The sequence below is a fragment of the Ovis canadensis genome, chromosome 25 (assembly GCF_042477335.2).
Source record: "Ovis canadensis isolate MfBH-ARS-UI-01 breed Bighorn chromosome 25, ARS-UI_OviCan_v2, whole genome shotgun sequence".
Lineage (NCBI taxonomy): Eukaryota > Metazoa > Chordata > Mammalia > Artiodactyla > Bovidae > Ovis > Ovis canadensis.
The window spans coordinates 44,493,241-44,511,285 of NC_091269.1; the positions used below are offsets into that span (position 1 = coordinate 44,493,241).

Below are 18,045 nucleotides of genomic sequence, written 5' to 3' on the forward strand. Positions count from 1 at the left end.
TTATAATAGCCAGGACATGGAAACAACCTAGATGTCCATCAGCAGATGAATGGATAAGAAAGCTGTGGTACATATACACAATGGAGTATTACTCAGCCGTTAGAAAGAATACATTTGAATTAGTTCTGATGAGAGGGATGAAACTGGAGCCGATTATACAGAGTGAAGTAAGCCAGAAAGAAAACATCAATACAGTATACTAACGCATATATATGGAATTTAGAAAGATGGCAATGATGACCCTGTATGCAAAACAGCAAAAAAGACACAGATGTGTATAGCGGACTTTTGGACTCAGAGGGAGAGGGAGAGGGTGGGATGATTTGGGAGAATGGCACTGAAACATGGATACTATCATGTAAGAATCGAATCGCCAGTCTATGTCCGATGCAGGATACAGCATGCTTGGGGCTGGTGCACGGGGATGACCCAGAGGGATGCTGTGGGGAGGGAGGTGGGAGGGGAGTTCATGTTTGGGATCGCATGTACACCTGTGGTGGATTCATGTCAATGTATGCCAAAACCAATACAGTATTGTAAGGTAAAATAAAGTAAAAATAAAAATTAAAAAAAAAGTACATAACGATCAATTCTATGAAGAAGGAATTTTATTCTCAAGCAATGGGAAAGAATGGGGGAGGGTCAGACTCATCAAGTGTGCCTGAGTCCCTGGCCCTGTCTCTGGGAATAATGATGACCACTGACGGTGTCATCTCAAAAGCCGACATTCCTTCCCACTCAGCAAAAAGGTCCCAAGAGCAGACGGTGTCTCTTCCAGTTTGGGTCAGATGCTTATCCAGTCCTTGAACCAGTCCCTGTGCCCAGGGATGCGATACTCCGGTTGGATGGAGCTAAGTTTCAGGCCCACCTGGAAGGAGGGCAGGGGACATCTGGGCACCCCAACAGGGGCTTCCACAGTGGGTAAGAAGACTGGATCCCAAGGAGGACCTAATAGCAGAGAACACTGGAAGGGAAAATCTGTCTTCTTGCTTCAGTCAGAGCAGCAGAACGTGGGGAGAGGAGAAATTCCAGGGCGGCAGGAGCCAAGGAAAATTCAGAAGTGACTCAGAAGTGGCCATGGGGTACTGACACCCAGCAGAAGTCCCCTTGATGACCAAACAGGGGCTCAGACAGAGAGCATTGCTAAGCAGAGCACAGAAGCTCTGCAAAGCCAAGTTGCGCTTAAATACCACAGCCCAGTAACCAGCCCGGCCTCCAACCTGCCTAGGAGCTTAGGTCTAGAGCGCGCTCTGTGCAAGTGATAATGCAGGCCGGCCTGATGCCACTTGCATTTCCAGAAAGGCCAGTGACAACTGTGCTTTGTGAGATGTCTGGAACCTTCCAATTCCCCCAGCTGGCTGCCCCTTGGGCAGTCAGCAGCGACTCCCTTAAAACATGGAGAAAGTAGGCAAGCCTGTTGGAGGACCTTAAAGAGGGCCAGGAAGTCAGCAAACCCTGCTGAGCTCCATATTCCAGAGATGGAGGAAGAGGGACCAGGAGGAAGAGGGGTGAAGTGACTGGAAGTGAGGGGTGGGTCCACTTCTCTCTTTGGAGACGAGTGGGCCTTGGGGTGAGCCTGAGAGACGGCAGCTGGCAGGAAGTAAGGGGCACTGACTGAGAAGCCCACAGCCCTGGGTTTGAATCCACTACTTATTGGCTGTGTGAATTTTGATGTTACTGTTGCTCTGAGCCTTGGATTTTTCTACCTGTGAAAGCTGCCTACGGGTTGCTGTGAGCCCTGAGTGAGATCAGATCATCCCAGGCAACCAGAGGTTGGCCATCTGTGGTTTTGCAACAGAGCAGCATGTCGTGTGTTTATTTCCACAGTGTTTCTATGTGCGCTTGGTTCAGTTCGGTTCCCTTATCTTTCTCCTAACAGATTGCAGAGCTGCTGAGAAAGATCTCATCTGTTCACAGTCTACCCTCAAAATACACGGGTAAGAAGCCAGACCCAGAATGTCTTCTCTTTAAATACAGTGACACAAGCATTCTGCAGGGAGTTGTAAAAGCAAACACAAGATGGAGAAAGCAAAATAAATAGATGTGAAGGATGGGCTAAGAAACTTAGTTTTTTCTTTAGAGGCTATACCTTGAGATTTTTTTAAATAGCAAGTGTCTCCATTATATAGTTGTACATTTAAAAATTACATATGTGTTTTCAATTCTGCATATTTCAATTATATATATTTTTTAATTTGGCTGCACCAGGTCTTAGCTGTGGCATGAGGGGTCTTTGATCTTCCTTGTGGCTTGTGAACTCTTAGTTGCAGCCTGCGGAATCTAGTTCCCTGACCAGGGATTGGACCCAGGACCCCCGCATTGGGAGTGAGGAATCTTAGCTACTGGACCCACCTGGGAAATCCCCTAGGAAACTTAAAAGGGGAGGTACCCTCCAGAGAATAAGAAAATTATGATACTCTGCAGGGGCAGATGTATGATTCTACTAATACTAATACGGTGTATCTAGAGTAGTCAGACTCAGGCAGAGAGTAGAGCGCCAGGTCTTGGGAAAAGGGGGAAATAGGGAGTTGTTAACGGGTTTGAGAATTTCAGCTTTGCAAGATGTAAAGAGCCCTGGCGATGGCTGATGGTGATAGTTGCAAGTGGTGTGAATATAGATAAAAAACACTGAACTGTACACTTCAAAGTGGTTTAAATGGTTCATTTTATGTCGTGTATATTTTTATAAGAAAAAAAATTGGAAAATTTTTGTGGGCTTTCTGGGGGCAAACTGGTGGCAAGGGTTGAGGACAGAGCAGAAGGAAGTCAGAGAGACGGCATAGTTTTTGGTTTAGTCTGTATGTTTTGTTTTTGGCTGTGCCACTGGGCATATGGGATCTTAGTTCCCCGACCAGGGATCGAACCTGTGCCCTCTGCAGTGGAAACATGGAGTTCTAACCACTGGACTGCCAGGGAAGTCCCAGGGCATAGTTGTCACATATGATGCTGCCACCAGGGAAACATCCCTAGTAGCCAAGGCCCTTTTAAAAACAGGACAATTTTACACTGGCCATGAAGCTTTTTGCTGGATTTACAGCAAATCCCCACCCAGTCCCTCTTCTTGACTGAAGCCTGGTGAGCGCAAGTTTTGTGTGAAAGGGGCTCCCTGGATTAACACAGGGAGAATGGCAGCAGTGCTGGGGGTGTAGAATGGAGCCACAACCTGTGGACGGAACCAAGTCAGTAGAAGCAGGAGCTCAGAGCCATCGTGACCACGGCATTGTAAATACTCAATGCCAGTCCCCCAGCCCCAACCAAGAAACCTGCAGAAATCTCGAGGAAGACATTGGATTCCCAGAGAGTCAGGGCCATCTTCTTTATATCTTAAAGGATAGAGATACCCCAGCTGCATCTGGGTCATATTTATGTGATATCCCTTTCCTTTTCGATTTTGTCAACCACCATTGTGCTAACTCTATGCTCATCCTGAAAGTAAGCCCAACTTTTGGGGAGAGTTACTGTTCACAGAGGATGAGATGGCTGGATGGCATCACCGACTTGATGGACGTGAGTTTGAGTGAACTCCGGGAGTTGGTGATGGACAGGGAGGCCTGGCGTGCTGCATTTCATGGGGTCACAAAGAGTTGGACACGACTGAGCGACTGAACTGAACTGTTCACAAGGCAGCAGAGTCCAGCAGATAGAAGCAGGAATTCTAAAAGTAGACGTGTTGTGTTTGGCTCCTGAGTTCTCACTTTATTATGTGGCCTTGGGCAAGCTGATTCACCTTTCTGACAGTCACTCAGTTTATTTATCTAGAAAATGAGAGTGATCTCTGTCTCCTGGGGTTTTGGGTGAGCATCAGATACAGTACCACATATAAAGTGCACACAATAATTCAGAGTGTTCATCAGTAGCTAGTGCCTTAGTCCTGTCCTAGTGTCTGGTAGGAATTCAATCGTTGCTATGGGTGAGTCTTCTAAAGTGGCCTGTGAGTTCCCCACTTCTGCGCTAATCTACCCAGAGCCCGGTGAGCCTTGGCTCAGGGATGAGCACAGACCTGTCTACCCCTTGCCCTTTGACTCTCTGGAAGCAAACCGAAGCAAGGAAGCCCCACACAGGGAGGCTTTCTCCAACGGAGTCGGGATGGTTTGGTTCAGCTCGTCCCCCTTCCCGGAGCAAACTACATAAGCACAGAGACCTCCTGCTGATGGGAGAGTGGAACTGTCCTCTTAAGGGGAAGACAGTAGTTTAATGGGCTCCACGTGATAGGAAAACCAGTACTGCTGATGAGGACTTAGGGACGGAGTCTTCGAACTCAGGCGCTTTTCTTGAGCGAGGCGCAAACTCCTCAGCCCTCTGCCTTTGCCGCTTTCTTTTCTGGGTTCTGGCTGGAATGCACTCGAAGAACTTGAGCTTTTCCAATGTTCTCTGGGATGGGGTGGGGGGACACGGCAGGCAGGAGAGTGTGAGGGAGCTGCCTAGGAGATCTGGGGAGACCCCTGCTCCCCGCTCCAGGCCCCGGTGCCCAGGTCAGGCCAGGCTTCTGCTCAGGCTCCCCGGTCACCTGGGAGGGACTGACTCCCTTCCCCCAGCCTCACCTCCACCCTCTACTACATCTGGGTGTCACTACTATATCCAGGTCACAGATGTCTGCACAGTGCCTACTCTATGTCAGACACTCGCCCTGGCACACAGGACCTCTTACAGTCTGGGGGGGAGAGCAGTGTACGTCAAGAATACCTGTCTTCTCTCCCTGCAACCTTCCTCCCTTTGCCCTCCTGCCCTGGTCTAAGGCGCCCCCTACTCCCTCATCCCCTCTGGACCTCCACAGTTCATTCTCCACATGGCCGCCCGAGGGGTCCCCCCCATGCCCTGATAACCCTCCAGTGAACCCCATGCAGCCTGCATGAGACCACACACCTGACCTTCCCTGCGGGGAGGGCCGCAGCCTGTGGGCTGGCTCTGCCTACGTGTCCCACTCCCTCCCGCTGTTCCCAACCCACGAGGGTCCAGCCACCCTGGCCCGCCCGCCTGCTCTTTCGCCCACACACCTGGCAGTGGAAGCCTGTCGCAGGCTTTCCCTGCGACAGAGGGTTGGATCCTTTCTGCCTCTCGGCTCAATGGACCCTTCTCCATGCCCCCGCCACCCCCCACTCAATCCTTCTGACTCTCCTATTGCCCTGTTATTTCCCTTATGGCACCGTCTCCCTCAGGTGTCTTTGTGGTCTGCATGTCTCTCCCTAGCATGTAAGCTCCAAGGCAGCAGAACCCATCTCTGAGTTCTCCCCTAGTGATTCCCAGAGGCTGGCACCTGGGTGCTAACTAAGGATCTGCTGAGTGGATGGATGGATGGATACAATGAGCAGCTTCTTTGGGCAGGGGCCCATCTCTAGAGGGGTCCTTGAATCCCCCAAGGGATCTAGCTGTGGTGGGCTTCAGTGAGCCCCCCCAGTGCCCTGCTGTGGGGACTCTTACCTGGTTTTTCGCTTTTTGATAGAGGTGGTGTCTTCATCTTCTTCGGGGATTGGCTAAAACCAACACAAGGAAAGCTAGGAAGGTCAGGCTGGAGCCAGACAGCCAGCTGAGTGACAGGGCGGGCTGGGAGGTAGGAAAGGTGCCCCTGGGAAAGGCAGAAGAGCCAGCAGGTATCTGTCCAGGGATGGCCCCACCCTGAGCAGGACCCCAACAACTGCAGCACCGTCGCTTACCGTGGCCACAAGGAACCAAGGCCCTTCTCTAGGGGGCTGTAAGAGAGGCCCCTGCACTGGCCCTCCCTTGGCCTGCTGCTTTCCTGTAGGTGGGAACCCTAGTGAATTACTGACAAGCATGGGTAATGCTCCTATCTTGTATAGGCTCTGCAAGCCTTCTGATGCACCTGATGTAAATGTTTCTTCTCTATGACTTTAGGAGAGGGGGTTTTTGAAAGAGTGAAACTGAGGCTCACAGATGGGAGGTGGCTTGCTTTACCACTGTGTCTCCACTGGTCTCAAGCTAAACAAGAAAACCAAGTATGGGGCCAGAGCAAGCACCTATACCTTTAACACATTCAAGCCAGCACTGCATCCCGCCGCCTCCTTCTCAGTCTGCCCAGTCTCCAGCCGCTCCCAAATTTCACATTACCTATCGCTTCAAGTTCCTGGCTTTCCCAGCCCTCCTCACTCCTGACTTGCCCTACTCTTGCATTTGCTTGTTCAAGATACACATCTCCATGTTCACCCTGACTCCACTGTGTGGCAGTCTCTGGGCATCTGCCTTTCCATCCAGCTCCTAGGTAACTGAGTGCTGCTGGGCTGGCAAGTTAGATAAGCCTGAGTCTGCATGCATGCTAAGAAGTGTCAGTCTTGTCTGACTGTGACCCCATAGACTATGGCCTGACATGCTCCTCTGTCCATGGGATTCTCCAGGCAAGAATACTGGAGTGGGTTGTCATTTCCCTTCCCCAGGGGATCTTCCCAACCCAGGGATCGAACTCTTGTCTCTTATGTCTCCTGCATTGCCCGGTGGGTTCTTTACCACTAGCGCCATCTGAGAAGCCCAAGCCTGAATATGAGTCCCAGCTTTTCTGCTGCCCACCCGGGTGACTTTGGGCTGTCATTCAACTGTCCTGAGCCTCAGTCTTTTCATCTGTAAAATGGGAAGCCATACTGCCTCCATGGGTGGCTGCATGGACTAGAAATGTGTTAAACACCCAGCCGTGTCAGGTACATACATTGGACACTCAGGATCGCTGGCCCCATGGCTGACACTCAGGCCCTGCTGCGTGCAGCCTGCCCTCATCTTCCCCTTCCCCAGCTTGTCATTAATCCTTCTTTCAGCCATCTGGATGACTTAGTACCAGCACAAAGTTACTTCTGCCTGCCGTATGTGACCCTTCCTTCTCTGCTGTGTCTTCCCAAGGCCCAGGAGCCCCTGGAGAGCTTGATGGGTGTGGCTTATCCAGCTCTGTTTTGCTACAAGTGACGCAGGTTGCCACCTCCCCTGCTCCTCCCCTCGATCTCCTCCACAGCAGGCCTCTGGAGTCTGGTCTGGCGGAGAAAGCCTCTGAGCCGCCAGGTGGCACCAGGGGTCCCGGGGAGAGTGGGGCCTCTTCCTCGAGTGCAGGCACAGGCAGCCCAGGCTCTGGCCTCCTTCCCTGGGCCTCCTCGGGCCACACCTGGGCGGACAGGTGGCTGAATATGGGGGAGCAGTTCCAGGAACAGAGGGGCAGGTGAGGGGTATGACACCCACCTGTAGGGTAGCTGGTGCCTCTCTTGAAGTGAGTCTTGAACTTCCAGGAGCTGGTTCAGGAGTTTTTCTGCTGGGATGGACACCAGGGGCTGGGGAAGGAGCTGAGCCACCGCGGTCTGCAGGAGCCCTAGTGCCGTGTCTTTCTCTGTAAGCACAGCCGAGGTGGGGGGAGGACGCTCAGGGGCAAGACCTCGGGCCCCGTCCTGCTGCGGGATGGGATGGGCAGCAGCAGGGCCTCCAGCTCTTCTGCCCCATAGGAGTCCATGGGGAGGGCCATGCATCTCTCCGGCCCCTATATGTGCAGCATGCCTCAGCCGTCCACACCTTTATACACCTGCTCGTGTGCACCTTATTCTTGGTGTACCTGCCATCATGCCCCCTGGCCCTCTGGGAAGGCTGCTGGGGACCAGCCTCCCTCCCCTTCCTCCTCCACTCTCTCGTCCAACCAGTTCTCTGGCTCTCATTGTCCCTCACCCCTCTACTTAGATACACTTTCCACTCACCATCCCAGTGTGTATGTGTACGTCTATTCACACGTACACATGTGTGTGCTGCTATGAGTGTGTGTTTGCATGAATGCGTTTATCTATTTCTGTGTACACATACGTGTGCTCTTATGTACGTATATTAGCATGAATGTGTGTGTCGGTTCACGTGTACACACACGTGTGTGCGCTTATGTACGTGTATTAGCATGAATGCGTGTGTCCGTTCACGTGTACACACACGCGTGTGCTCTTACGTGTGTGTATTTGCATCTCTGTGTATGTGTGTTTCCCACAGAGGTGGATTAAGGACTGTCTGTCTCCCTCCCAGGGGCCAAATCCTGTGGTCAGCATGCAGGAGGGTTCGTTCTAAGAAGCAGTGTCGTGGAAACCCTGTGGAGGAGAGGGCAGTGATGTTGTCTAGCTGGAAAAGATTAGTTTGTGGCTCCAAAAAGGAGGAGCAGCCCCCGTGTAAGGCCATGGGATGGGAGCCGAGTGACTTCTGAGTCCTGCAGAACCAGAAGACACGGCCCTCAGCAGCCTCCACTCAGATGAGGACCTGGGCCCAGGATGACGTCCTCACCCTTGGTGGGCGCGTAGAGTAGCCAAAACTGGATAGCATTCAAGGAGTCTGTCTGCAGAATTTGCGAAAGCAGTTCCAGTATCTGTGGACAGGAGGACAGGCCTGGGTCAGCATGGCCGGACAGCACATTCTAGCCGGCAGCACAGCTCCTCCCCATAAAGTGTTCTCTCCCCACGTCCGTGGCTAGACTGGCCCCCACGACGGTCCCTGCCTACCCTCTGCAGTCCCTGCCTACCCTCTGCAGTCCCTGCCTACCCTCTGCATGGACTTCACACTTTGTAGAAAGCTTTCTCTGCCAACAGCCCTGGAGAAAGGTTCTTCACCCCCTTCCTGGACAGATGAGGGATCTGAGGAGGCCACCTGGCAGACATGCTGCGGCAGATCAAAGCCTCGGAGTCAGTTTCTTGGACCCCCCATCCCTGAGCGGTTGTACCCCAAGGTCCCTCACTGGAAAGGCGAGGTCAGAGCTAGCTGTCAGCTCCTCAGAGACGCACCGAGTTCCGAATGCCTGGGTCCTTGGTGTGGGAATTTCAGGGACCTCGCGGGCCTCCCCTCCCTGAAGCGCCCAAGCTCAGAGTCTGGAGATGTTAGCAAGGAGGTGAGCTGATCCCTGTGGACAGCTTGAGGGCTGGAGCCAGCTGGTTCTGTGCACTGCTTAGTCGGCAGCCCCTTCCCGCCCAGGGCTGGGCTGTCTTCACTCCCAGGGTCCTTCTCAGCCCACTCAACCTCCCACATCTTTGCTACTTCAGGACCCTTTCCCCACTGCGTCCTCCAGTAAAGGGTCAGCGGCAGGAGATCCAGGCCTGACTGAGGAGGGCTACGGGGGCTCCCTAGGGCGGGCTGCTGACGGCGGCGGCGGCCATGTAGAGCCAGGGCCTGCTGTGGGTGGTGGAGCTCCTGGAGTCCTAGGAAAGTGGGGTCCCCTCAGTGTTTGGCGGCCAGTCTCCCCAGGTCTGCCACGTCCCTGGCAGAGTGGAAACTGGGCCAGGCCTTGCCCCAGGCCTCCGCTTGCTAGGCTGCCTCCCCTCTCCCCCAGGGAACCCGCTTGCTGAGGTGACCCCCACCCCCCATCGGCGTGGGGCCCTCCTCCATTCTCCGCATCCAACTTACCTGCCCTGTGCCCCCTCCCCATAGGACCTGAGAACCTACTTCCAGGCAAGGTGAGGCCGCCCTATGGTGGAGAAAGCACTGTGTTTGAGCCCCTGCTAGGCTGCTCCTTCTCCAGGGACCTGGGCCATAGGCCATCACCCGGCAGGGCTTCAGCCTCCTCATCTGTGGAGTGGGGATCCCTGCCCTATCTGCTCTGTCTGTTCCCTGAGCTGTTGTGAGGCTCCAAGGGGACCGCGTGCTTTAAAGCGCTGGTCACAGGGCAGGTGTCAAGATGCCGCCACAGTCTGGCCTCTGCTGGAGAACACGTGCACCTCTGCACAGGGACTCGCACTGCCTTGCTCACTGGCATGAGTCCTGCGTGCCTCCCAGGCCCTAATGGGAAACTCAGACACAGAGGAGGGGTCTTTATGCTTTGTTCCAGCACAGACCAGACTCCTCCAGAGTGTGGGGACCTGGCTGGGACCAGCCTTGCAGACTGCGGGGGGAACCCGCTGGGTGTAGTGAGGATGTACCAGGCAGGGCCTCCACCTCCAGGCAGACCTCCACCTCCATGCTTCTCATTCCGCTGCTGTGGCTCCCCCTTCCTTAACTTATCAAGCATCTCCGTGGGGCCAGACCTTATGGTAAAACACCTGTTCTTCCAGGTTGACTAAATGATAGAACTAAGGTCCCTAGAAGGGAAAGGCTCACACAGAAACCTAGAGGCAGCTGGGGACTGGAATCCAGGCTCCTGACTCCCAGAGCTGAGGTTTTTGAGTCTTAGGGTCTCAGGGACAAGACTTTCTCTCTGGGAGAAGCCATACTTGAAAGCACTTTGCAAGGGTCCTAGTCGGATCCTCATGAGCCTGGGAGCAGGTTCCACCAAGTTCTCTGCCCTCAGATGAGGGCCTCCATAGGGTCCACAGCCCCCAGCCTTCCCAGCACCTCACCAGCAGCTCCTGATCCTGTAGGACAAAGGTCTGGTCTCCTCCATCTCTGCTCGCAGGCTGGTTTCGGCCCTGGTGGGAGTGGCGGCGGATCATGGCCCGGGTAGAAGCAGGGATGAGCCTGCCAGTCTCTGCTGAGTACTTTGCCCCTTGTTCCCGCTGAGGCTCCTCCTTCTGCTGGGGAAAAATGTGGCCAGAGACTCCAGGCAGAGAGAAAGAAGAGAAAACAGAGAGGAAAAGGTAAAAAGAAGAGGAGGCGGCCAGGGACCCAGGATGTCAACCAGGCCAGCCTCAACCTGTCTTAGACCCCACTTACCAGTGGGGGCAGCCCTTCCTTTATAGCCGTTGCTCTTCCTCCTGGAATTTTACTGAAGGTTGGCTGCCCCCACCCCCATGGTCCTCGGTCTTGCCTGGGTAGGCCCTCCTTCAGGTCCCTCCCCTCAGCCCATCAGAGATTTGAAAATAGTATCCTGTACCAAGACCCCCACTGCTTCCTTAATTCTTAGCTCTGCTGCCCCCAAACCTGTCCCCCACAGCTTAGCATCCTTTATTTGCCCTGGAAAACCTTCCCGAGCCAGGTGGGCACGAGGCCTGGGACCTCCTGCCCCTGGAACTCCAGTTAAGACTGGTAGTATCCTTCTCCCCACTTTATTTATTTTTAATATTTATTTATTTGGCTGTGCTCGGTCTCAGTTCCGGCATGGGGGATCTTTTAGTTGTGGCTTGCGAACTTTTTAACTGGGATCTTCCTGGACCAGGGATCGAACCTGTGTCCCCTGCATTGGCAGGTGAATTTTAAACCATGAGACCACCCATTTTAAAGATAAGAAAACTGAGGCCCAGAGAGCTTAGCTGAGTTACCCTGAGTGTTACAGCAAGTTAGCTGTGGAATGAGAATGAGAACTCTGCTGCACAAGACAAGGGTAAGACCAATCTTAGCCAACAGGGGCCAGGCCTGTCCTAGGACCAGTTCCAACTACCTTCAAGCTGCCTCCTACTTGTCTTTACTGGTTTATCAGCAAATAACACTCAGGCTACTCCCAATCTCTCTGAAATCCTTCAGTGATTCTCCACCCCTTTGTCAGGTAAAACATGAAACTAAGTTCAGAAATGAGAAGCAAGCTGATCTTGCCCACATCCAAAGCCGGCCCCCCTCCGACTCCTCTCTCACTGCTGCCCACTTATCTCCTGTACTTTTAAACCCTCCGTTTTGTAAGACGCTGTCCTGTATTTTCTAGCTTGCGAGTGAACATCTGTGCCATGTGCCTCCACCAGGAACACCTCCCCCCTCCCTCCACCAAGAACACCTCCTCCCTTCCTCTTCTAAACTATGAACCCTTCCTGGATTTCTCCACCAGGTACATTGTGTCCTCTGAACCCTCCGTGTGACCCTGTCCCTTGGGTTGTATTCAGGGACCCCTCCCCTCTGCCAACAGCAGTGCCTCCCGCCTTCCTGAGAAGGTTTGCTCTGTGCTGGTGTGGTTGGAACCACGTGGGAGTGCTTTAGTTACAAAGGAGTGGGTCCATTTCATTTCTTCTTGGACAGCTCCTTTGTTCTGCACCCACCTCCTTGCTCTTCAGCTCACTCTCCTTGGTGAAGATGGCCACCCGGGAAGCCAGGTCCTTCAACTCCTTCTTCCAGGCCTCTGGGAGAAGAGGGCAAGATCTGGCCGATAGATCCCCGGGGTCTCCCGGTACACCCTCCCTGTGCCGAGTGTGGAAGGGGGGTAGGTGGAAGAGCCTCCTCTCCTCCCTGCCCTCCCACCCAGCATCTTAAAGGGAAGGGTATTTTCACAGGGCAAGTGGTACCCTTGAAGGAAGGAGTTGGAGGGTGGGTGGGAGTGCTTGCTGCTGACATTTGTGTCCCAGCCTGTGTCTTAGCTGGGAAATGCTGGAGAATGTTTGGCTACGTGTGCCGAGATGTTTGTGATTTAGACTAGCTTTGCCTCTTAGGAAAATGAAGCCAGGGCAGAGATTAGGTTGATAGGCTGTGCCCGTTGCTACAACACTGAGTGGCCAGGTTGGTAAAGAGGACTGCAGGAAGCCTTCTGGGCCCCTCTTGCCCCTTCTCCAGGATCCTCCCTGCTCTTTGGGGAAAGAGAGAGGCTTGGCCCCAGTGGAGGCTTCTGAAATGCTGCCCCAGCACTCTCTGTGGCTAACTGTTCTGACTGGCCGGTGCCTGAGCACACAGGTTACAAAATTCAGTATTTCCAATACTGTTCCTGGCTAGAGCTGGAAGTCACATGTCTGTTGCCCAGATCTGTTTGTCCTCTGCTTTTTCTGACTCCTCAGGCACCTCAGAGCCAAGCAGGGGTACATTTCTGAGGACCTCGGACCCCCACCCACCTAGTAGCCATGGTCTTTTCCTTCTCGGGCACCTGCCCAAGCCAGGCAGCCCTTGGGGCCAGGTACAGCCCCAAGGTAGAGGGCCCCAGTACCCACCAGAATAAAGCCGGGGGTCCCGATTGGACTGCGGGTCTCCAACAGGCACCGAGATGGTGGGCATCCTGATCAGATAGCGGGATAAGAGTGTGGCTTGAGGAGAGGTGGCCAGAGAGAGCTCGTCCCTGACGACACAGACAGGCTTCCCGGTGAGATCTGTTAAGGGTTGGAGGCGGTGGGAAAGGGGACCTGAGTGGGCCCCAAGAACTCCAGGAAAATGAGAGGAGGCTAGTGGGCAGGGAAGCACTCAGCCCCACTTCTTCCAGTAAACACAACCCCAGAGATGGCTAGGGCTGGAGAGCCTCTCAGACGCTCTGACCTCACCCCTGGGCACACTTAGCATGGCAGCGAAAGGGTGGGCTCAGGGTCACATAGTGAGACTGGCCGAGGGGAGAGGAGAACCTGGGCGACCTGGGACCCTCATCTGGGGGTCCCTTTGGTTTTACAGGGTAATGAAGTGTAGGTGTGAGCACACAGAGTGTGTGGAGCATACAGAGGCAGGCAGCTTTAAGCAGAGGAGTGGGAGCAGGGCGTTAAGCCACAGTTTGTGGTGAGAAGGGCCTGGGCTCAAACCACAGGGGGCGAGACCCTCTGGATAAGACTTCATGCCACCTGTCAGCCTTGCAGGTCTGAGTGCATGGCAGCCTGGGGGTGGTGAGAGAGAATCTACATGTGAGGAGCCTCCAGGCTAAGGTCTGTGTGCGATTGTAGCATCACTGGCTTCCCAGGTGGCACTAGTAGTAACGAATCCGCCTGCCGTTGCAGGAGACGAAAGAGACGTGGGTTTGAGCCCTAGGTCAGGGAGATCCCCTGGAGGAGAGCATGGCACTCCAGTATTCTCGCCTGGAGAATCCCTTGGACAGAGGAGCCTGGTCGGCTACAGTCCATGGGGTTGCAAAGTGACTGAAGTGACTTAGCATGTATGCAATGGCATCGTTAGATGGTTAAGCTTTGGGGAGCAGCGTGGTTAGGACTTAACTGCAGTTTCTCACTCTCTCCTCCCGGAACACTTTCCTCTGGCGCCAGGACCCCTCTCTCTCCCGGGTCCTCCTAGCTCACCAGTCACTGCTCTGTGGCTTCTCCTTCATCTCCTCGACCCCTTAACCTTGGGGTCCCCAGATTCATAGCAGGCTCTCCTCCCTAGCCTCTGCAGTGTCCTCTGACGATCCCCAGCCAGCACACCTCTTCAAACACCACTCCCATTTGAGTGGCTCTCACATTTGCATCTCTGCCTGAAACCGACACGACAGCCTACTTGGCACCTCCCCTCGGGCTTCCCCACCCACCCGCCTTGGACTTCTAAGAGGCATCTCACATGCTGCATCTCCCAGCATCTCAGGCCAAACCCCGACCCTTCCCATCCTCCACTGGCCCTGTCTATAGGCTCCTCTATCTTAGTGCAAACCCAGTTTCCCAGTTTCTCAGACCAAACACCTGGGAGTCAGCCTGACTCTTCTCTCCATCTCATACTCCATTTTTAATCCATCAGCCAAGTCTGTTGGCCTCGCCTTCTGTATCTCTCCAGAGCAGGGCCGCTAACTCCTCCACTGCTATCTCTCTGGTCCAAGCCACGGTCCATTCAGAAGCCAGCAGAGCCCTTCTGTTGCTTCTTTGCTCTCAACCCTCTGATGGTTGCCATCTGACTCAGTGAGATGGCTTAAGGATGACCACGGTGAGCTCCAAGGCCCACACGATGTGGGCCCTGCTGCCTCTAATGTGTCTCACTTCTCCTCCTCCTCATTCTGCTTCAGCCACACCCGCGTCCTCACTATTCTCCAACAGGAGGCCCTTCCGTCTGCCTGGGACACCTTCCCCCTGAGATCCACATGGGGCATGCCCTGTCTTCCTTTAGTCTTTACTCGAGTATCATGATGTTGGCTCTGTATATAGCCTTGGCACTTCCAATCTTCTAACACCTTCCTATTCTTCCCCACTAAAGGTTGGCTCTCTGAGACCAGGGACCATCTGTCTTGCTTGGTCATAACACCAGGACCTGAAAATGTGCCCGACTCATAGTTCACACTCATTAGATCTTTGATGAACAAATAGCTGAATGGATGAAATGGCCTGAGTCAGAGAAGAGAGCACAGCTCTGGAACAGAATATTCATCCCTTTCTGTGATTTGTAAGCTGGGAGAATCGGCAGTGACATAAATCCTGTAGGGCTGTGCAGTCTGCCCTTGGAATCCACCCTGCTCCAGGTAGGTCTTGGCTTGGCCAATAGTGGCTGGGTCCTCCCTTTCCAGTGGCCCCCCCAACCCCCACCATCAGGCCGTGGCCTACCCCAGCCCTACCTTGGATGTGGGTCACGTGCTGGGGCTGGGGGTGGTGCCTGGAGAAGAAGGAGTGGTGGCTGAGGCGACCAAAGCGGTAGGCACTGGGAGTTTGGGGCTTGGATGTCCTCACTGCCTCTCGGATCAGCTTGAAATCCATGATCCCTGGGATCATCGGTTCTTTCTGTGGCCCGCTGTCCCCGTGGCTCCTTGGCCGGCAACCGGACTTCTTTTCCTGTTTCGGCTCAGCCTTTGGACTAAAGGAGAGGGCCAGGGAGAAGCAAATGGAGCCTTAGGCAGCAGTGCCCACCCGAGCTTATGGGAGTCCATTCCTGAGATACTCTGAAAACTGCTTAACAGATTCCACCGCCACCCCCATGGCACTGAGCCGGGCCTCTCCCAGGGTCCTTTCTCAGCCATGCCATCCAGCCCTGGGGAACCTTCGGTCTTCCTACGATGCCTGAGTAGGGAGCCAGGATCCATCTGAGAGAACTCAGATGGAATCTCCCAGGACCCAGTTTTCTCTCCGAGACCATTTCCGAACCCAGAAGGAGAAGCTCTAGACCTACCTCCCCGTCCAGACCCCTGTGGTGGAGCACAGGCACATTCTGTGCGCCTCCAGGGCCAGGGGGCTGACTCCAGCGCGGGCCTCTCCCCAAGCCAGACAGTGGGCGGCCCAGGGGAAGCCAGCTATAGGCTGCCCCCCACCCCCCGCCCCCCGCCTTGCCCTCAGGAGCAGTTTTGGCCCAGACTCAGCATCCAGGAGCTGATGCCAAAGCCAGACTAGGCCAGCCAGTCCTCTTCCCGTGAGGGGCCCCCTGGGAGCTGCAGAACTGTTGGTCTGGCTATCTGGGCTGCGTCGCTGTGGGGAAGCTTCAAGCTCTTGCTTCGCTTCACTTCACTTCACTGGAGACAAGCGTCTCAGGTTCTCCATCCTCCACCCGCACCCCTTCCCTCTCCTGAGGATGCTGTGCCTCCCCCCAGAGGAATAGGTGGAGTCGGTCCAGCAAGGATCCAGGGGTGGGCTGCTCTCCTCCAGGGGCCTGGTGGGACCACCTGCCTGCTCGCTGTCTGCTTCCCCTTCCGGCGGCCCTGGCTGAAGGGAGGCCCTCTGGAGGTGTGTAGATGGACTCTGGATATGCTAAGCAAGGCATGCTGCCCCGGGGCCCTCTGAAGCTTTCGCTGACCAGGCCCCTGAGTTTCCTGTTCCATCCTCGATTCGCTTCTAGGGGATCTGGGACTTAAAGAAATAAAGTAAACCTTCCCTGAACGTCACTGTTAGCTGACCTCCCCTGCCCCCAACTAACAGTGGAAGTCACCCCCTGAAACCCCCGGAATGTTTATGCTCCTGACCCGAGCCACCACACCCTCTCTCGACCCAGGAGGGGCCCTGCCTGTGACCTGTGTTAACTCAGGCCTGAGAACCCACTGGGCGCCTGACTGATAGCAGAGGGAAGGTGACCTCCTCTTGGACCCTCAAACTGTTGAGTTCCTTTGTATTCTACCCTCCCCAGCTCCCTCCACCTCCTCCGTCAGCAGGGAAGGCACTGGGGACCTTACCTCGGCAGTGAATGCTCTGCCAATTGGGCCCTCACTTCTGTGGCCATCAGGAGGCCTCTAACAGAGTAAAGACTGGTGCTCTTAATACGAGTGTTGAAGATGCATAACAGGAACAGACACTTTAGGGGAAAAATTGGCAATAGCTTATAAAATTGAACATTTGCCTGCCATATCCCAGTATAACCCAGCAATTGCATGTGTGTGCGTGCTAAGTCACTTCATTCGTGTCGGACTCTTTGCGACCCATGGACTGTAGGCTGCCAGGCTCTAGTGTCCATGGGATTCTCCAGGCAAGAGTAGTGGAGTGGGTTGCCATGCCCTCTTCCCGGGGATCTGCCCAACCCAGGGATTGAACTCGCCTCTTTTATGTCTCCTGCACTGGGAGACAGGTTCTTTACCACTAGCGCCACCTGGGAAGCCCTATAATGGAACGTTCGCATGCCATATCCCAGCATAACCCAACAATTACTGTCCCAGAAATATACCCCAGAGGAGCTCTTGCAGATGTGTAAGAATATTCAAACCAGCATTGTTCGAATTAAAAACCCTGGTGACAGTTCACATGTCCAATGGCAGAAGAGAGGATGAATATGCTGTGGCCCATTCAGACAACTGAACATTATACTGCAGTGAACATGAATGAACCACAGCTACATGCAACAACATAGATGAATCATACAAACGTAATGAACAGTCAGGGAAAGCAAATTGCAGAAGACCATATAGCTTGAGATCCTTTTTTAAAAATAAAATTCAAGAGCGAGCAGAATTATCATAAAGGTAATGAAACAAAAGCAATGAAACTGCAAAATTCATGTAGTGGCTATTTCTGAGGGCAGATAAAGGGCGGGGGGAGGAGAGGAGCACGTAGGATGTCTTGCTGGTGGTCTTTCTAGCTCTTGGTTTCAGAGGTGCTTTTATTGGCATTCGTCATATTACTAAATAAGCTAGATGACTTGAATGAAAGATAAACGGCAAAGCCAAATTGACACTTCAAGGTGACGATGAATCTGTAAGTGAAGTGCTGGGGTTGCAGGTGCCGAGGATGGGTGCAGCAATCAGCACGTTCTGAGAATTAACCCTCTGAGTCATAGAATCTGCAGGGCACCCCAGAGATTCTCCCAGGGCCAGGCTCCCATCAGGTTAGGGTGGAGGGGAGCAAACAGCACTGCCTGAGATTGGGGAAGGGGAGAGACTTTGAGATCAAGGAGCCAGGCATCCTTACTCAGTCTCCTAATCTTTCCCTAAAGACAAGACTAGCTGGTAGGGCATCCTTTGAAGGGAGTTTGGACATCCTTGATGAAGAGGCTAGGCTCTGGAGCGGTGGTTCCCAACCCTTTTGTTACCAAGGACTGGTTTCATGGAACACAATTTTTCCACACATCGGGGAGTCAGGGGGAAGGGTTTCAGGATGAGTCAAGCACATTACATTTATTGTGCACTTTATTTCTGTTTTATTACGTCGGCTCCACCTCACATCATCAGGAATTAGATCC

The 18,045-nt window shown here is 53.8% G+C and overlaps 2 protein-coding genes across 5 annotated transcripts in view; one reads left to right on the plus strand and one right to left on the minus strand.

Moving 5' to 3' along the window:
- Positions 1–590: 590 nt before the first annotated feature.
- On the minus strand, positions 591–16,662 carry TBATA (thymus, brain and testes associated). The gene is made up of 9 exons (XM_069571994.1): positions 16,550–16,662; positions 15,011–15,246; positions 12,717–12,872; positions 11,841–11,920; positions 10,278–10,448; positions 8,239–8,320; positions 7,171–7,315; positions 5,419–5,471; positions 591–4,371 (listed from the first exon to the last, which is right to left on the minus strand). Exons 1-9 carry the CDS (start codon positions 16,594–16,596, stop codon positions 4,292–4,294), a joined length of 1,050 nt encoding a protein of 349 aa, XP_069428095.1. The 5' UTR covers positions 16,597–16,662; the 3' UTR covers positions 591–4,291.
- SGPL1 (sphingosine-1-phosphate lyase 1) overlaps positions 10,420–18,045 on the plus strand; it is an 83,825-nt gene continuing 76,199 nt past the window's right edge. For 2 of the 4 annotated variants that reach the window (XM_069571991.1, XM_069571992.1), the window contains exons 1-2: positions 10,442–10,514; positions 14,656–14,917. The gene's annotated coding sequence lies outside the window, so the exon portion shown is untranslated. Of the gene's footprint in view, positions 10,515–14,655; positions 14,918–18,045 lie in introns of all 4 variants that reach the window. The other 2 variants (XM_069571984.1, XM_069571993.1) reach the window with 2 other exon arrangements.